General features: G+C 36.0%; 1 protein-coding gene across 2 annotated transcripts; it reads right to left on the bottom strand.

The window, feature by feature from the left end:
* Window positions 1–335: 335 nt before the first annotated feature.
* LOC136206744 (phospholipid-transporting ATPase 1-like) lies at window positions 336–10829 on the bottom strand. Of its 2 annotated transcripts, none has more exons than XM_065997891.1 (10): window positions 10367–10829; window positions 9865–10048; window positions 7804–9792; window positions 6266–6599; window positions 5345–6095; window positions 5092–5215; window positions 4642–4861; window positions 1391–1849; window positions 1008–1296; window positions 336–824 (listed from the first exon to the last, which is right to left on the bottom strand). In XM_065997891.1, exons 3-9 carry the CDS (start codon window positions 9584–9586, stop codon window positions 1095–1097), a joined length of 3873 nt encoding a protein of 1290 aa, XP_065853963.1. In that variant the 5' UTR covers window positions 9587–9792; window positions 9865–10048; window positions 10367–10829; the 3' UTR covers window positions 336–824; window positions 1008–1094. The 2 variants fall into 2 exon arrangements, with proteins under 2 accessions (XP_065853963.1, XP_065853962.1); XM_065997890.1 differs by having other exon boundaries at window positions 9865–10099.
* Window positions 10830–17123: the final 6294 nt, after the last annotated feature.

Raw genomic sequence — 17123 nt, forward strand, 5'->3', positions numbered from 1 at the left:
TATTTATTTACTTGAATTATGATCTACTTTAATTTATTAATTTAATTATGTTTGTTTTTATTTTATTTAAGGATATGATGCATAATTTTTTTTTTTTAAATGATTGACAAGGGTCAAAATATTGAATCTTCATCAAATAGTGAGAAGAAACAATGTGGAAATTTCAGACGATAATATTATTTCTGATCCCAGAAATAGAAAGCAAATTGTTATGCATGATAATACCATACAAAACGAATTAAGGAGGTGTTACTTATTAAAAGGTCTCTATCAATAAAAGGACATATATTTCCTCGACTAATTTTTCTAGAGTTCAAATTTTTCTAGAGTTCAAAGGAGTTTGCAAACAAGTAGGTTTGATATGTTTCCGTTGTTAGAGTACAATGTATCAATTGATGATGATGCTTTTTGTTTGTATTACTACCCCTCTTAGTTGTTTTGTCCCTCTTGAGAAAGAATACATCAATGAAGACAATTTAAAAAAAAAAAAAGAAAGCCCGATCCTCTGCAATGCATACAACTATTTATCATATACTCATTTTCTTTCCCTCCACATCTAAATTCTCAAGTCAGTCAGCTATCTGATATTGAAACCAACACTATATTATAATTAATATATCAACATTTACTCAAATCCCACCTTTTGGAGCTCTCACTATTCCAACCTTTTCTTTACACCATTTCTTTCACTCCTCCCATGGCTAAATCTTGCAGATGAGTTCCGATAGCCTCTTTTATATCCTCAACATGGTTTTGCTGCCGTCTCTCTCTTTTCTAACCATTTGTTTGGCATGTTGTCACAAATATTGCTTTGCTTAACATACCTGAAACAACATTTTGGTATCATAAGCACAAACCAACACACTTTTGCACATGCAAACCTCAAATATATATGCTTGCTGTCATATCAATTTCAATAAGTGAACAATGAATCCCCAAAGCCACTATAAATATTGACATCAGTTACTAAAGAGGAGGATAATATGAAGATCAAACATTTCACTTACATTTGAGTATCAACAGCATGCCATGGGAAAGCTATGTGATGGGTACTTGAGCTATATATGTGTGTCTACAAGGGGGTAATATACAAGTCAGCTAGAACGTCCATCAGGTACAGACCTCAAACTATTAGGTCCTCTTTTCAGAAACTCAGCTTCTCTAGCTATCAGGATATCTGATGGCCAAAAACTTTGTTGTACAACTTTGAAAAGAAAGCGAGGAAGCAATGCAATGAATATTATGAGCAATATGGTGAGCCAATAGGTCGGTGATGTAGACACATGATATATAGTCCTGCACAAATTATATGTCCTATTAGTCAATCATACAAGGACCAAATTAATATCAAAACTGAAATTGTCCATCAAAAAAAATCAGTGATACTGACCCATAGTTGGGAAAGACAGGTATAGAATCCAATATCACCACGCAAGCAAATGTAATAACCACCGATCCCCAAACAGCAACATGAGTAATGAATACCCAGCGCTGGACATCCATTGCCAAGTGCATATTAACAAGGATAACAACAGCTATAGTCCACAAACTGCCCAAACTCCATATATCAATTGTGCTCTCTTTATAAGTAAAAACAGGTATAGCAAAAAGCGCTACACTCTGCCACAATGTGTCAGCCATTGTGATCCAAAACAGCTGCATGTTGTAGGCCTCCTGCCTATGCCCAGCACCATACAGCTTTGGATATTGTAGTAGTGTCCGATGGCTTAAATCCTTATCCAGAATACCAACAACTATGGTAGGGATAGAAGTATAGATAACAGAATAGAAAACACTACTCCAATCAGTCAATGCTGAAGTCGTCGAAAAATCTGTGCATAATATGTACCTATTGAGACAGACAGACGAAAACATAACAAAATTTAGAAAATAAAACTTTGAGTATGATACAATTTCTCAAACAGGACAGAATCAAAATCACAACACTGACACACTATATGCAATGCCAAGGGAAAAAGCTAGGATACAAGTACAATTTTACCCCCTTGAAATTGTACTTGAAGACAATTTGATCCAATTTACGTTTGGGCCAAGTTATCCTACAACTTCAAACCATGACATGTATGCACATTCGAAGAATTGAATTTTTACAAGTACAAATAAGGCAAATGCTTGAAAAATTGCAAGTTATACGTTAATTTGTATCACATTGTCCCTCGAGTACAAGTTGAGGGGCTATTCCGCTTTTGTATGGAAAATGCTGAAAGTAACCCGAACAGAATATTTCAGGAAGAGAAAAGCAGCCAACATCCACTCCTAACATAGACTTGCTACCAATTCCATAAATCGAATATGCCATAATCGCATCATGATATTTACCACCAATTGAAAATTTCCAGCAATATTAACAAGTAAATCTCTGGGCAAGCCATTTAACAGTAAAAGGAAAGGGGAAAGAGTTTGGATAAGTAAACAAGGTTTAGAGTTCAGGGTTGCTGAATATTGCCAAAATATCTTGATAACAGGAAAGAATTAACGAATATTACATAATCCAACCATGAGATGATATATCATTCCCCATAGACCATGGCTATAGTTGCTTTAGGTTCAACTAGAATCATGTTTGATTCCTTGAAAAATGAAGACAACATGAAATGTAGCCACAAAATTTCAAATTAAATATGCCATCAAAAGGCGCAGCTACCTGCGACATGCCTTGGGCCCTAGACCTAGAGGGTTGTAAATTGGGTGGGGCAGGCTCGGATGGAGAATAGTCCCCCCGACCCCAACTATTTCAGGGGAATCCCCATCCCCGTATATGAATCCGGGAAAAATATTTCCTCACCCCACCCTTCAGGGATCCCTGTGGGGATTTTATGTTCTTATTTTTTATTTTAAATACTAATAAAAATTAAATTTATATAAAATAAAATATCAAATTAATAAAAGATAACTGTAATAGTTTGATATTTTAGAAAATACATATAATATGTATAAATTTTTTAACTATGTTATAATTAGATTTATCAAGTACAAAAATTAATATAAATATTTCAAAAATATATATAATTTTATTAATAATTTCGTGGATCGGAGCCCTGCGGGGTGGAGAGGACATTCCCCATCCCCCATCCCCCATCCCCACCCCGTGGGGAATTTTTTTCAAGGATTCCCCGTCACCATCAGAGCGGATAACCAGCAGGAAAGGTTTCCCAACACCGTTGACAACCTTAGACCTAGAGCACCTGCAATGCATTAGAAAGGTACTCCCTCCATTTCAAAATAATTGTCACATTTCATCAAATTTTCTTATTTCATATTATTTGTCAAAGTTCATTTTTCAAGGCACATTTTTCCTATTTCACCCTTATTAATGACTTTAGTATTAATTATACTTTTTGTGATTTTATGTTTTCAATGTATAAAGAGTGGTTCAATTTAATGAGTAGCACAAAAAAATGAGAATTATTAATAAAGAGAGATAAAGGGTATTTTAGTCCATGTTCCATAAATTTAATGCAAATCAATCATTTCCTTAATATGTGTGATTTGGTCAAATGTGACAATTATTTTGAAATGGAGGGAGTAATATACAACTTACAAGGATACAAATTATTCCTTGAGGTAACTGCCTATTGCAAGGTTGAATGCACAAGACGGAAATGCCTTACTAGCATATTCCTAATCTGCATAATCTCATGCCAACATGCAGATAAGTCACTAACTATGGTTATTTCATGGAAGTTGCCAGAATCGTACTAGAATACACCCCCTAAAATCACCTAGTATCTCTTTTCACATAACAATTTTGTTTCCTCCCTCATCATCCTCGGCATTCCTGTTTCATTTCCCTAATTTGAACAACTATTGAGACTACCTATTTTTACTGATAAAGAATGTGTGTTCAGAGAATATAATTGATTACCATATCTTTTCACCATGAACCACTGAACAAAATCAGGTCAACTCGATTCTTTGTTTATGCAAAGTTTCCGTTTTCATTCTCTGCAAAGTGAACTATTTTGATCACCAAAATGCCAATTTGTTCTCATACATCGGCTGTTGTAGTAATGTTTAGTATATTTATTTGCAAAATCCTTGCTCTGCTTTATTTGATTGGCATTTGAATTTTAAACTTTGGTACACATGATGCTGATATTTGCAAAATTTTCTCTTGTGATTGCTCAATTATAATTTTTTGGGATAAGGCAACTTTTTGCCCCCAGCAGTTTTGGGAATAGGCAAATATAACATTAACATACAAAAATGTGCAATATTACCTTCATGGTAACAAATTGTAGCTCAATATTACCCTTTTCAAGTAACCCATGAAAATTACTGATAGATCAAAATTTATTAGTAATTAACAACAGATTTACAATGAGATCCCTTGAAAGAGAGAAACTTGAGCTACGAACTGACCATGACCGTAATATTTACACCTTTTAGTACGCCAGGGGGGGATATTGCTCAACCCGAAGAATGCCGCAAGCAAAACCAAATCTTATCCCTAAATTCTTTCAGTAAATTCTATATATCTGCAGCCTGACCCTCTAAAGACACATGCCTGCACCTTCTGCTAAAGCTACAGGACCCCCTTTTGTCACTTCCTCTTTCAATGACAAAATATGATATAATTGAACACCATAACAACATCACAGGCCAAGGACTCAGACATACCAGAACAGCATTAACACGAATACAGCATTGCGGTAGAAGTTGTAAAGAACCAAATAACCAATACGTTGATAATTCCAGTGTCCATGCACCAAAAGTAATCTTTTCAGAAATTGAAACTGTCCCATAGCAAAATCAGATGCCATAACTGCTTGACGCCCTTCCTGACCACATATTCCAACACCAACATCCGCCATTTGGATCATTGAAACATCATTAGCCCCTATTAAAATGTCAATGGTCAGAAGCAAGTAGAATGAGAGCATTTATCCTATCAGCAGTAATTTGTTGGAGCTTTCATAATTAAAATACCAACATTAAAAGAAAAAATATCAAAAATATTTGTCCATGCATATCAAATCATTAAACTCAACTGAGCACTAGAATGCTAAATAATGCTGAACAGAATAGGGGAAAAAAATGAAAGAATAACAAAGATGAAACCGCACTCACCATCACCTATGGCTAGAGTCATATCATCTGTGCGGCTCTTGATTAGATCAACAACTCCTGCCTTCTGCAATGGTGCAACCCGACAGCACAGCACAACCCTACAGGAAGTTGCTAGGTCGAAAAGCTGCAGAAGGATAAAAGAGTTGCCAAGTCAATAGTTAAGATAATAGATGTTACTAGTCAAAGAAATTTTAAAATACGAATTCCAATCTACAAATGACTAATAGGTCAGTCGTTGGACAGAGATGCTCACTTCTGATTCCAGTTCTTTCTCCAAAATGTACACCAAACTATTTCCATCAATTATAAGTGCCAGTGGTACTTTTGCTAGTCCTTCTTTCTTCCCTTCAGGTACAAGGTTCTCAAATTCAATATTCCTGCGTTTTAGATTGTGCTTTCCTATACAAGATGACATCACACCAAATTTGGCCTTAGCATCAGCCAAAAGTTTTCTGCATTCAATCTCTGAATTGCCATTTATAATTATTTGCTCCATATCTATTGTGAGGAGTTTGCAGGAAAGGCCAATTGAAATTGCTGTCTCCTGCTTATCTCCAGTCAGAACCCAGACCTTGATCCCTGCTTGCCGGAGAGACTCAATAGCTTCTGGTACACCATCTTGCAGTTTGTCTTCAATTCCAGTAGCTCCACGTAGATTCAAATCACGTTCTATAAGAGCTGCAGTTTGACGCAGTTTTAAAGCTCTGTCTGTCAAAGATGTGCTTGCATCATCAAACCTGCATTGCCACTGCTCAAGCTCTGCCTCCTTGAGATCTCTTACTGCCACCACCAGCGTACGAAGACCTTGTGATGAATATTCAGTTAAATGACATTGGGTGGCATGTGTTACAAGATCATCTTTCCCATTGTCTTTTGCTAAAATACTAAACATGGAAGTATCAGCACCTTTCACCAACACCTTCACAGTATTGTTGGGAAATCTGATAACAACAGACATTCTTTTCCGTATGCTATCAAATTCATGCATACCAAGCACATCAAACCTAATCACCAAAAGAGAACAACAACATCATCAGCTTTAATAATTAAGGTGTAATCAAGTGCCAAAAAGTATTTAGGTTCTTCTTTTGGTTACTCAACTGCAAGGAAATCATGTACAAGATTAGAACATATGACTGTTCAAAGAAATGGATGAAAAACAAAGAACTTTTACCTTAATTTCTCACCACTAACATCAACTACTATATGCCCAGATGTTCGTTCAAAGAGAGTATATCCATAAGCAGAGGCTGCAGCAACTAGAGCTTGCTCATCAGGAGATTCACCTTGATAATCAATAGTTTCTATGCCCTCCCGGTAATAGCTCTCCGTGCAACTCGAAGACCTATCACAAGTACGAATAGGGATAACAGTGTTGCAAGCAGCCAGCGCAAGAAAAAACTCATGTGCAGCAATCCTTTCATCATCAACTAAGTCCATGTGCAACAATTGCATGAGTTTGGAATCTACAGCTATTGTAGAGTTAAGCTTGCACGATCTCTGCACGGCTGAAACAGGAAAACAACCAAGAGCTTATTAAAAGAAAAACATGACAATACAGGAAAAAATGAAGATATGACAAAATAGTAATTTCATGAAAGACAATCATGCATTTAAGTAAAATTACGATCATGATAGAACAAACCAAAATATAATTTAAATAAAAGAAGCATGAAGGTCCAATGACCAATCTGAAGTCAACACCACTTGAAAGCCTATTGAGTTATTGCTTAATGGTACAAAACAATCTACTTTCCAAATTCTGTGAACTTCATGTAAATTGTATCATCCTACTGTGATCAATGAAAAAGAACCAACTCACTAAGGTCTCACTAAAAAAAAGACGTTAAACACATGAACTCCACATGTAGAAAATGACAAAATAGGGTGTTGAAAACACCTCCACTATGAACCCAATCCAGCAGTTATGTAATTCACTAATTCATACCAAGCCCTAATACTCCTAAATTTGAATTGATGAGTTACCATACTCTTAATCCAACTCTATGAAATGTAACATTGCATAGTCACAAGTATGGCACGTGACAAAAGAGCAGAGAAGAGAGGAAAAATCAGGCATGGAAAAAAATGTTGCATTTTTCCAGCAAGGCAATACCATTTTCTTTATTGGACTAGATAAAATTGCCAAAAAAAAAAGCATTTCTAACAACCTTTGGACCAAGTGAGTTTCACTAAAGAAGCAGATTGGGTCCAGACACCATTAAGGCCTTTCCATGAAAAAGTTTACACCATAATTCTGATGGGAAGACAAAGGAAGTCGGCTTTATATTAATCTTATGCTATATTTAAACACATAAAACAAGAGCTAAAACCCATTTCATTATGTTCATAAGATCACAAATTTAGAAGAAAAAAAACAAATAAAATCCTGCAACATTGCAGCATGCAGGAAAAAAAGTTGAGCCTAAAGATAAACAGGCCTGTCCCTATTGCATGGCATCGTATTACTAATAGTTCATAAATATGCACAAAAATGTTAATTCAAATACCAAAATTAATTTCTAAAACAACTAAGGAAAATATATAACAAAAGAAAAAATAAATAATTGCTAGAATGCAGAAATATAGATAGAAAGGTAACTGATTACAAAGGGAGAGACCACAAGTTTTTGCAGCACATGATTGACAAAGTAAAAATTGGAACATATCTAGCACAATATGATAATAATCAAATGGCAACTGGTCATATACCTGCAATGTTATCTTCCTGAAACTGATCCAAGAAACCTCCATAACTCTTCCCATATATACTTGCACACTTGAATTCCATTTTGTTCTCAGTAAGTGTCCCTGTTTTGTCTGAAAAAATATAGCGTACCTGACCTAAATCCTCATTTATATTCAAAGATCTACACTGAAACCTTGAGCCAGAACTAGTGTCATACATATGTCTATCTCCAATCATAAAGTAGGATTGTCCCAAACGAACCAACTCCATTGTAATATACAGAGATATTGGAATCATTATCTGAAACACAATGATAGAGCTCAAAAAAGAGAAGAAAATCTCCATGGGTATCCCATAATATCTGTATTTCTTTCCATAATCCTTTCCATGATTGAAATATATCTTCCTGTAATAGGGCAATGTATCAAGCTGATCCTTGTAGCGAGTGAGCCAAAGGCCCATTCCGATAGCTACAACTAGACACATTATGAAAAGAAAAATAGAGAGCCATAGTGTTTCACGGTTCATGTAACTTTCCAGTCTGCTTCTCTTGGATGGAGATGCTGCACTATTTAACATTGCTTTTGTTTCCTGTCCAGCATATACCACAACACCAATTATCCAATCAGTGTTCTTTAGCTGACAACCTCTCAAAACAATGTTTGATTGGCTGAGGGAAAATTTATGCCCATTGAATTCCATGTTGGCAGTGAACTCGTAAATGTTCCTATTAGGTTGTTCACATCTAATCAATCCTGAAATTGTACACTCCTCGAGTACTGCAGAGGATGTTTCCTGTCTTGCATACCTGGTCTTTAAGTTGGACTCACCATCCAAATTCATTGTTTGTATGTAAGCAACGCCACTAGGATCACTTGTTCCTAATAAAACCATGTCACAAGGAATAGTATCGTTAGCATAGATCTTCACCACTTCACCAGCTCGTATCTTTTTCCATTTTTTTGGTTGGAATTGACCAGATTGTAGCACTAGAGCCTCTCGGTTATTCTCATTACGGTCTGATCTGTGCCTTCTCCAATCCTCATAGCCATCTTTAATAGCTGTGACACAAAGCACAAACAAGAGAGGAAAAAGAGATACAGTTCTACCAAACACTGCAAGAGGAGGAAGCTGATTGAGAGCCGCAATAGCCAGAAAATACAAGTAAGCAACACGATGGAACTGAATAAAAAGATTTTTTGGCAAGAAGGTTATCAGTGTATACTTGCTTGTTCGAATCTCATTCCCTGTAAACTCATACTTGTCATTGGTTCTTCTAGGATCACTAATGTAAATGAACCTAGCATCTTCTTCGCATAAGACATTATCATCAAACTGCACACTTTTGTGACGGTTCCTCCCCTGAGGCTTGCCCGATTTATCATGAAGCAAAGATGAACCCCGAGAAATTTCAAAACTAGAAGAATTGGTGTTATTATTGTTGATCTCTGGCAGTTCCATTGCGCCCCACGGTACCAGGGGTATACTCTCCTGTGTGGGGCATTCCAAAGAAACCTCCTCAAGGAACTGAGATTCTAAAGAATCAAATTGCGCTGCTTTGGTGGAAGTGGCATCTTCTCCGATTGATGTTTGACTACAAAACTTGGTGTTTCCAACAGAGAGGACTTTGTCACCCTTCCCCAAATACTCTAAGCCAAAGTTATTGCTTTGAGTGTCATCAATTATGGATGAATTAAAGGAATCATTGCGGCATAGACAGCCCAAGGAGTCAAATCTTTGAGAGTGGGTAGGCGGTGACAGTGAAGAAGGATCTGATGTGTGCAGCAAGGGCTGGCCAGAAGTCATAAACTAGCTTCCAGTGACCCCATTGGAGAATAATGTAACCACAATTAACAAAGATTTGCCGCCTGGAGCAAATCTCCAACAGATTCTACCCCAGGCAAAATGAGACAATTGAAGTGATGTTATATTCCCTAGCCCAAAATTAACTCCTCACTGCGGGGGGAAAGCACATTCTTCTGCTACCTTGAGGATTTAACCAGCTTCAAAATCTGTTCAGCCATGTACAAACATCAATACATGTATACTCAAAAATAGAAAAATGGTCGGTCAGTATTTCTTACCCAGAAATCAAAATGCAGGTCCACAGCAAGTCCAACGCAGTCAATTGCAAGGAACACCTAGAAAAGATGCAGAAATGGGCGGAAGACAGCCCTCAACCACAGAAGCTCACGGAATTGGGAAAATGCAGAAGAAAGGTAAAACTTTGAAAAACCTCGATTCAATCAAATAAATGTAGACGGACGCCTGATCGATCCAATACAGCAAACTATTAACAACAAATGCACGACGGATCCCCTAAACATAAAAACAGAAAAGACAAGTACGAATCAATGCACTGTCCCATGCTAAAAACAAAATCAGAATCCTTTTCATAAATCTTGCAGAACCACAATGACAACAATTATAATCAAATTTCCAAAAATACCAGTTATATAAACTAAAATGCGCTTAATTAACGAAAACTAGCCTACCCTAATCTAAGCCTGGCATAATACAAGAAGGATTAGATATATTGATTGAACAATTAGAGATGCATAGATGAAAAATAAAAGGAAAAGGTACCAGATAGTGAGGAAGAAACGAAGCAAAGAGATGGGTTATCGTCTCGGGATTAGGGAAATGAAGGTGATTGATATAAATGCACTGAAAACGAAATAATGGCAAAATGGCAGAGAGAAACAGTGACTCAGGTAGATCAGATCTCAGACAGAGCAGTGGTGATTAGTTTAAAAAATCAATAAATAAAAAGCAATGATGGGGTGGGGGTAGGGATCGGCTTTGTTCATGTGATTTGCAGAAACGGAGATGAAGGGAGTGAGATGAAAAAAGAAATATGTATTGGGGGGAAAAAAGAAAAAAGAAAAAAAAGGAGAAGGGGTTGATCGTGGCACAGAGAACGAGGAAATCGCAGCAAAGACAAGAGAAAGAGAAAAAGGGACGAGTGGTAAACCACAATTCTTGGCTACCGACTTCTTGTATCGTCTCTGGCACTTTTCTTCTTCACACTCCTTTCCTCTACTTCTTCGTTTCTTTACCCTTCTTAAATATCACTTTCATTTCATGTGTATAACTCTATCCCTCCAAATAACATCAATTTTATCTCATTTAACACAACAAAAAAAAATGTTTTAAAAAAAAACAATGCATTTAAAATCAATTTTTGGGCTTCCCGAATGCATATAGCTTCCCTGCACAAAGGTAAGGAATCACCCCGCACAAATTTGAAAAAAGCTCCACAAAACTTATCGTTGCAGTTCCGTAGCACCGCCTCTAAACCCAGCAGATCTGACCACGAGATAATAGAGACTTTCACATTCAGTTTAAAGCGAACCGGATGAGACCGTAATCAGTGAATCGCACCCTGGGCAGACCCTACCCCACCTAGAACAATCTGGGCACATATATTCATCCCCTTTGATTGAGCATCCTGCCACTCCTTCAACCCAATGAACGCTAGACGAAAACAAAAATCTGCAAAATTCCTTGAATTATTCCAAATAGAATTGTTTCTATTCAGCCACATATTTCGCAAGAATGAATTCCAACCAATCTTTAAAGCAAAGGAAATCGTCACCCAACACTGTACCCAAACCAGACATGTTCCAAACAGACTGAGCGTGAATGCAATATCTAAACATATGTAAAATATATTCAAAATCTAAATTTCAGATAGCATAAACAGGATTGACAGCCACACGTTCCTCCGTAAGCACAGCAATTGTAGGCAAAACATTTCTACAAGCACGCCAAAGCATATTACGCACCTTAGGGGGGAATTTCAAGCTCCACATCTTCTTCCACATACTATTACCAACCAGTTGGGTCCCATTACATAACCATTTGTAAGCACTCTTCACAAAAAAAGAACCATCCTGGATGCCTATGGTTCACTCACTTTAGATTTCGAAAGCTTGAGAAAGCTTGAAAGTCTCGGGTTAGGTCACGCTAAGGAGCGGATGGATAGAAGCTTGACTTGCGGTTTCAGTAAAGGACTCAAAGTCTAGACTGGAATTTCTCTAAACTTCAAAACCAAATGTCTTAAATGCAATTACTAGAAAGCGGCAAACTAAGAATACGGTTTTGATCTTCCTTGTTGAAGACATCTCTCATGACTTCTTCATCCCATCTTCTACAGTTAACTTCAAAAAGAGATGAAACTTTTGCATCTGCAATTTCTTGAGGAAGAATCATAGATGGTTTCCCTTCAATTCCACCAATCAACCAAGGATCATAATCGATACTAATATCTTCACCACTTCCAACCCTTCTCATACAACCTTAATCAGTAAATCTTTCGCTTAAAAGATACCACTCTAAACAAAACTTGGGTTATTACCTTTAACTGCTTCCAAAAAAAAACTACAATTTTTAAAGTATTTAGCCTTAAAAATGTGTGAAACCAAAGAATTGGGTTGAACCACAAACCTCCATCCCTGCTTACCTAACATAGCTAGATTGAATTCACGCAACCTTTTAAAGCCCAAGCCAGCCATCTCTTTAACATCACAAAGCTTATCCCAACTGAGCCATCTTATGCATTTTCCTTTATTACACCACCAAAAGCCATTTAGCATATGCTCAATTTCAAGACAAAGACAGTTAGGAAGCAAGAAAACATTCATAGCGAAATTAGGAATAGCTTGGAATATCTCTTTGCCTGGACGGGAAAGGAGATTGGAATGCCATGAATTAATACGGTTCCACACTCGATCCTTTATGAATTGAAGAACCTCTATTTTACTGCGCCCCACCAAAGAGGGAAGACCGAGATATCTTCCTTGATTTTGAGTCTCCACAGCACCAAGTACCCCACATACTCCACTTTTTCTCATCATGTTGTAAATTCCGGTTAAACAAGATAGCTGGCTTCTGATAATTTACGGTTTGGCCTGAGGCAAGTTCATACTCCTGCAAAACCTTCCGGACAACTTCACATTCCTCTAAATTAGCCCGAAAAAATAAATCGCAATCATCTGCGGAAAACAGATGAATGACAATAGGAGCCCCCGACATCACACTATAACCATGCCAAAAACCATGTCTTTCCTTCGCTCGAATCAGTGCGCTCAGCCCCTCTGCACAAATAATAAAGATATAAGATGAAAGTGGACCACCTTGGCGAATTTCACAATAAGGAATTATAGGCCAAGCTCTTGACCATCAACTACAATATAATAATTAACTGTTCCTAGGAAGCGCATAATCAAATCCACCCTACGACCACTAAAGCCAAATCTGCTTAACACTACTCTAACATACCCGCATTCCAAACGATCGTACGCCGTACTCATGTTTATCTTCAAATCAGCAAAACGATCCTTCCTCTTAGTTGTTCGAAGAAAATGCGTTGTTTCAAAGGCTATTAGGATATTATCAATGATCAACCGGTCAAAAACAAACGCACTTTGAGACTCAGAGATGAGCAAATCTAGTAAAGGCTTCATTCTATTTGCAATTATCTTATATAGAACATCGCAGAGGGAGATCAGACGAAAATCGCCTATAGTTTCTGGTTGCTCCTTCTTAGGGATAAGCACTTGTATTATTCAAACCCAACGGCAAAGAACTAGTGGCAAAAAATTCCCTACAAACTTTGACAACGTCCACCCCCACCAACGAACAAAACGAATGGAAAAACCTTGGATTCATCCCATCTGGCCCCGGAGCCTTATCGGGATGCATACTAAACACGACCCTTTTGACCACATCAACAGACACCTAATAGCTCTGCATTTTGATCAATAGAGATACAAGAATGAATACAATCTAGAATTTCGACAAAGAAAGTATTTGAAGATTGAAATAAAAAAGCGAAGTAATCCACCTTCACATCTCCAATACCACTATCCTAATCGCACCTGTAACGCCCGTAAATAAATAAATATATATATATATATATATTAATTATATGCAACTAAATTCATGCATGATATTGTATGTTTTAACATATTATATATTAGGTATAATTTGTTTAAGTAAATATATATATATATATATATATATATATATATTAATTATATTATATATTTATCTTTTTACCTTTTTAAAACTTATTTTGGGAGGAGCAGTTATATGCCCTAAAAAAACAAAAATTGTATGTTCTTTTGAAAAGTGTGGCGGCCGAACCTCCCAATACTCCAGGTTTGCAAATCCTTTAACAAATCACTTTGTTTTTTATTTAATTTGAGTATGGATCATTGGGTATTAACAATTATATATATAATTATCAATAGATTTTTATCTTTAATGGGTAGAATCTTTTCACCTTAAATTGTCTCTGTTGAAAGAGTATTTGATTTACCAATTTGACATGTTTGTTTCCATTTGTTTATTCCTTTACAATATTCTTTTGAAAGATGAGTTCTTCTCCACTCATAACCAATTAATTCCATCTTTTTTTTTTTGGTAGGAAAATTAATTAATTCCATCTTTTGATATTGAGTTTTGTATTCTGGTCTCGAAAATTGTTTTTCTAACATAGAACAAATACCTTTTATTTCTACAGTTATCACATTTACACTTAAGCGTATTATCAGGTGGAAATTAAAATGATAATTGGACCATGATACTAGTATGACATAAATAAATAATGTCAGTAGATGTAGCTTTTTATAAATGTTTAACTCTGAGCGCATAAATATTTTAGTACCCGACGATCAAGCAGAGGTTAGGCTAGAAGAATTAGCTGGATAGTTAAACTTGCAATTGGTAGAGGTAAGTGGTTAATTAAATATATAGTATGTGTGCTTGTATGTTTGGGTGTTATACTTAACTTCATGTATTAATTGCTTATTGATTCGATTTATATGTTTGACGTATACTTGATTTATTTATGGCGACTTTGGTGGCGTGAATGAATTGAATTTGACATCGATGGTTGTGAGGATATGAATAGATTCTAGATCGAGACTTATTAGTGATCGAATGGAAATTGATTATGGTATATTGGATAAATTTTGCATAGTAAGAAAAATTGGAAAATTATGAGAATACGAGCTTATCTAGGATAGTATATTCAATGGTTGTGACTAAATTGAGAAAATTGACTAGTATGATCATGTGAAATATTGACACCGGGTATTTGTTACGATAGGGTGTCAGGTATCGGGTATTTGTTACGATAGGGTACCTAAAGGTATATCATTGGGGTACCGAGTATTTGTTACGATAGGATACACCCGTGATATAGATATTATGGTCATGCAACCATTGAGTATTACTAGACTAGGATAAGCAGTGCCCTTAAATTAACTGACTATTAAATTGTAAATTGATAAACCTGTTGTTTGACAACCTATAAACTAAAGGCACGAAGCTATTGTATGCGCATGTGATTGCACTGTATATTTAAATAACTATTTTACTGAGTCGGCAGTTCACCCCTTGCCACCACCACTTTTCAGGAATTTAAGGATTTATGATGTTTGTTTGGGTCGGTCGGCGCGTGGAATCGTCATTTACAAAATTATAATTTGATTAGTTTATTATCATTTTTTTTGCTTAGGATTTTCGGATGTTAATCTAAGATTGTTAGAATTTTGGTGTATACCTAGACGTTGTGAAGGTATATCAGTGTTGACAATATGAACAAGGACTCTCAATTCATATTATGTATTTATTTATTCTGGTAATTGACAGATAAACTTATGCCATATTAATTTGCAAATGATTATTTTAATATCATTTTAAATCTTCACTTAGATATGTTTGAATTGTGGTTTTGTCATATTATATACAGGACCAAACGATTTTAATTATAGTGGAAATCAAGTTTTCATTTTTTTTATATAAGTATTTTGTTTAACTTTTATAACATTGTCACTTATTTATATATATATATATATATATATATATAAATTATGGCTTGACAAAAAAAAAGAGTGTTACATTTAGTGGTATCAGAGCGTGTTGACGTTCTTAGGGACAGTTATGTGAAATTATCTATTTACGTTATTAGGGATGATTATGTGAAATTATTTGTTGAACTGTGCATTAATGCTATATATGATACATCGTAGGACCATGTCATCCAGAGGTAGAACACATACTGACCGAGCGTCTAGTGAGGATTCTGTTGGGTCCCAACATTTCATCATTTGCACCTCCAAATTCTAGTGATGGTTCTAGGTCTTCAAATGTACCGGGAGCTGTGATGAGTGTAAAATGTGTATAATATTTTGTAACAATTTTGGGAATAACCGAACAATAATGCAACATATCGTTCTCATAATACATTGTTTTCGCAGATTGTTTGTGATAATGCAGCTGCCTGTTCGGTAGCAGAATCCACACGGTGAACAAGCAGGAAAGGAGTGCGGACAAGCGAATAATAAGGAAGAGAACAAGAACTCATGGGAACAATTTGTACCCGAAGAACTTGATCAATCATCCTTAAATCATTGGAGACCTTTTCGGAAGAAGAATTAATGCTGGAGGCAGAACAACCATCTCTCACAGAAGAAATCATCAAGCATGGGCGGACTGCTGTGTTGCAAACTGTTTCTGACTGTCAGAACAGTCTGCCAGACCATATCTTCTTTATTTTATTATATCTTGAACAATGATTTCTGAACAATTTCGGGCTATTTAAGGAGCCCTCATTTTGTATGTTAGGCATTCAGATTTTCGGATCTAAAGCCTTGCTGTGAAACTTTGTTTTATGTGTTTTAATATATTGTTGTTTTGTTTTATCTCATTCAATCATGAGTGAGTAATTTACTAAACAGGTATGCAGCGGAGCAGAAATAGGTAAACAGGGCAGGTTAATTCCTCTCTAAACTCATTAAGTGCATATGGCTTGGCTGTTCAATGAGTAATTAACGATAAATAGGAGTAGCTAACCTGTTTTTAAGCTGAGCAATCATGAGGAGACTCTCTTTACAAAGCTGAACTTTCATTGAACACATTTAATTATGACACGGAGACGTAATTAATTAAATGTTAAGGGTTTGTTCTAACTAAATGTTTTCCTGTTCTTAAAGCTTAAGAATACATTAATCTCAATGAGACTTATTTTAATTATTTTTAAAGAACGTTGGGAACAAGGGACACCTGACTCATCCGATTTTCGTGAAAGATACTTTAAGCCAAAGCTGTTCCCACCTAATGAACAAGGATAGGAATGCCTGTTCTAAAACCGTTTTGTGTATGTTGTATACCTATTTAAGGAGCCCTCATTTTGTATGTTAGGCATTCAGATTTTCGGATCTGAAGCCTTGTTGTGAAACTTTGTTTTATGTGTTTTAATATATTGTTGTTTTCTTCATTGTTGTTTTGTTTTATCTCATTCAATCATGAGTGAGTAATTTACTAAACAGGT

The sequence above is a fragment of the Euphorbia lathyris genome, chromosome 9, assembly GCF_963576675.1.
Source record: "Euphorbia lathyris chromosome 9, ddEupLath1.1, whole genome shotgun sequence".
Taxonomy (NCBI): Eukaryota; Viridiplantae; Streptophyta; class Magnoliopsida; order Malpighiales; family Euphorbiaceae; genus Euphorbia; species Euphorbia lathyris.

What these genes read in the sequence shown, in the direction of transcription:
- LOC136206744 (XM_065997891.1), bottom strand. Translation starts at nt 9,586, where the DNA reads ATGACTTCTGGCCAGCCCTTGCTGCACACATCAGATCCTTCTTCACTG. An exon ending in TCAGGAAGATAACATTGCAG is followed by an intron (nt 6,600 to 7,803) that starts GTATATGACCAG and finishes TTCCTGTTTCAG; the next exon opens with CCGTGCAGAGATCGTGCAAG. An exon ending in TTCGTGTTAATGCTGTTCTG is followed by an intron (nt 1,850 to 4,641) that starts GTATGTCTGAGT and finishes CTGTCTCAATAG; the next exon opens with GTACATATTATGCACAGATT.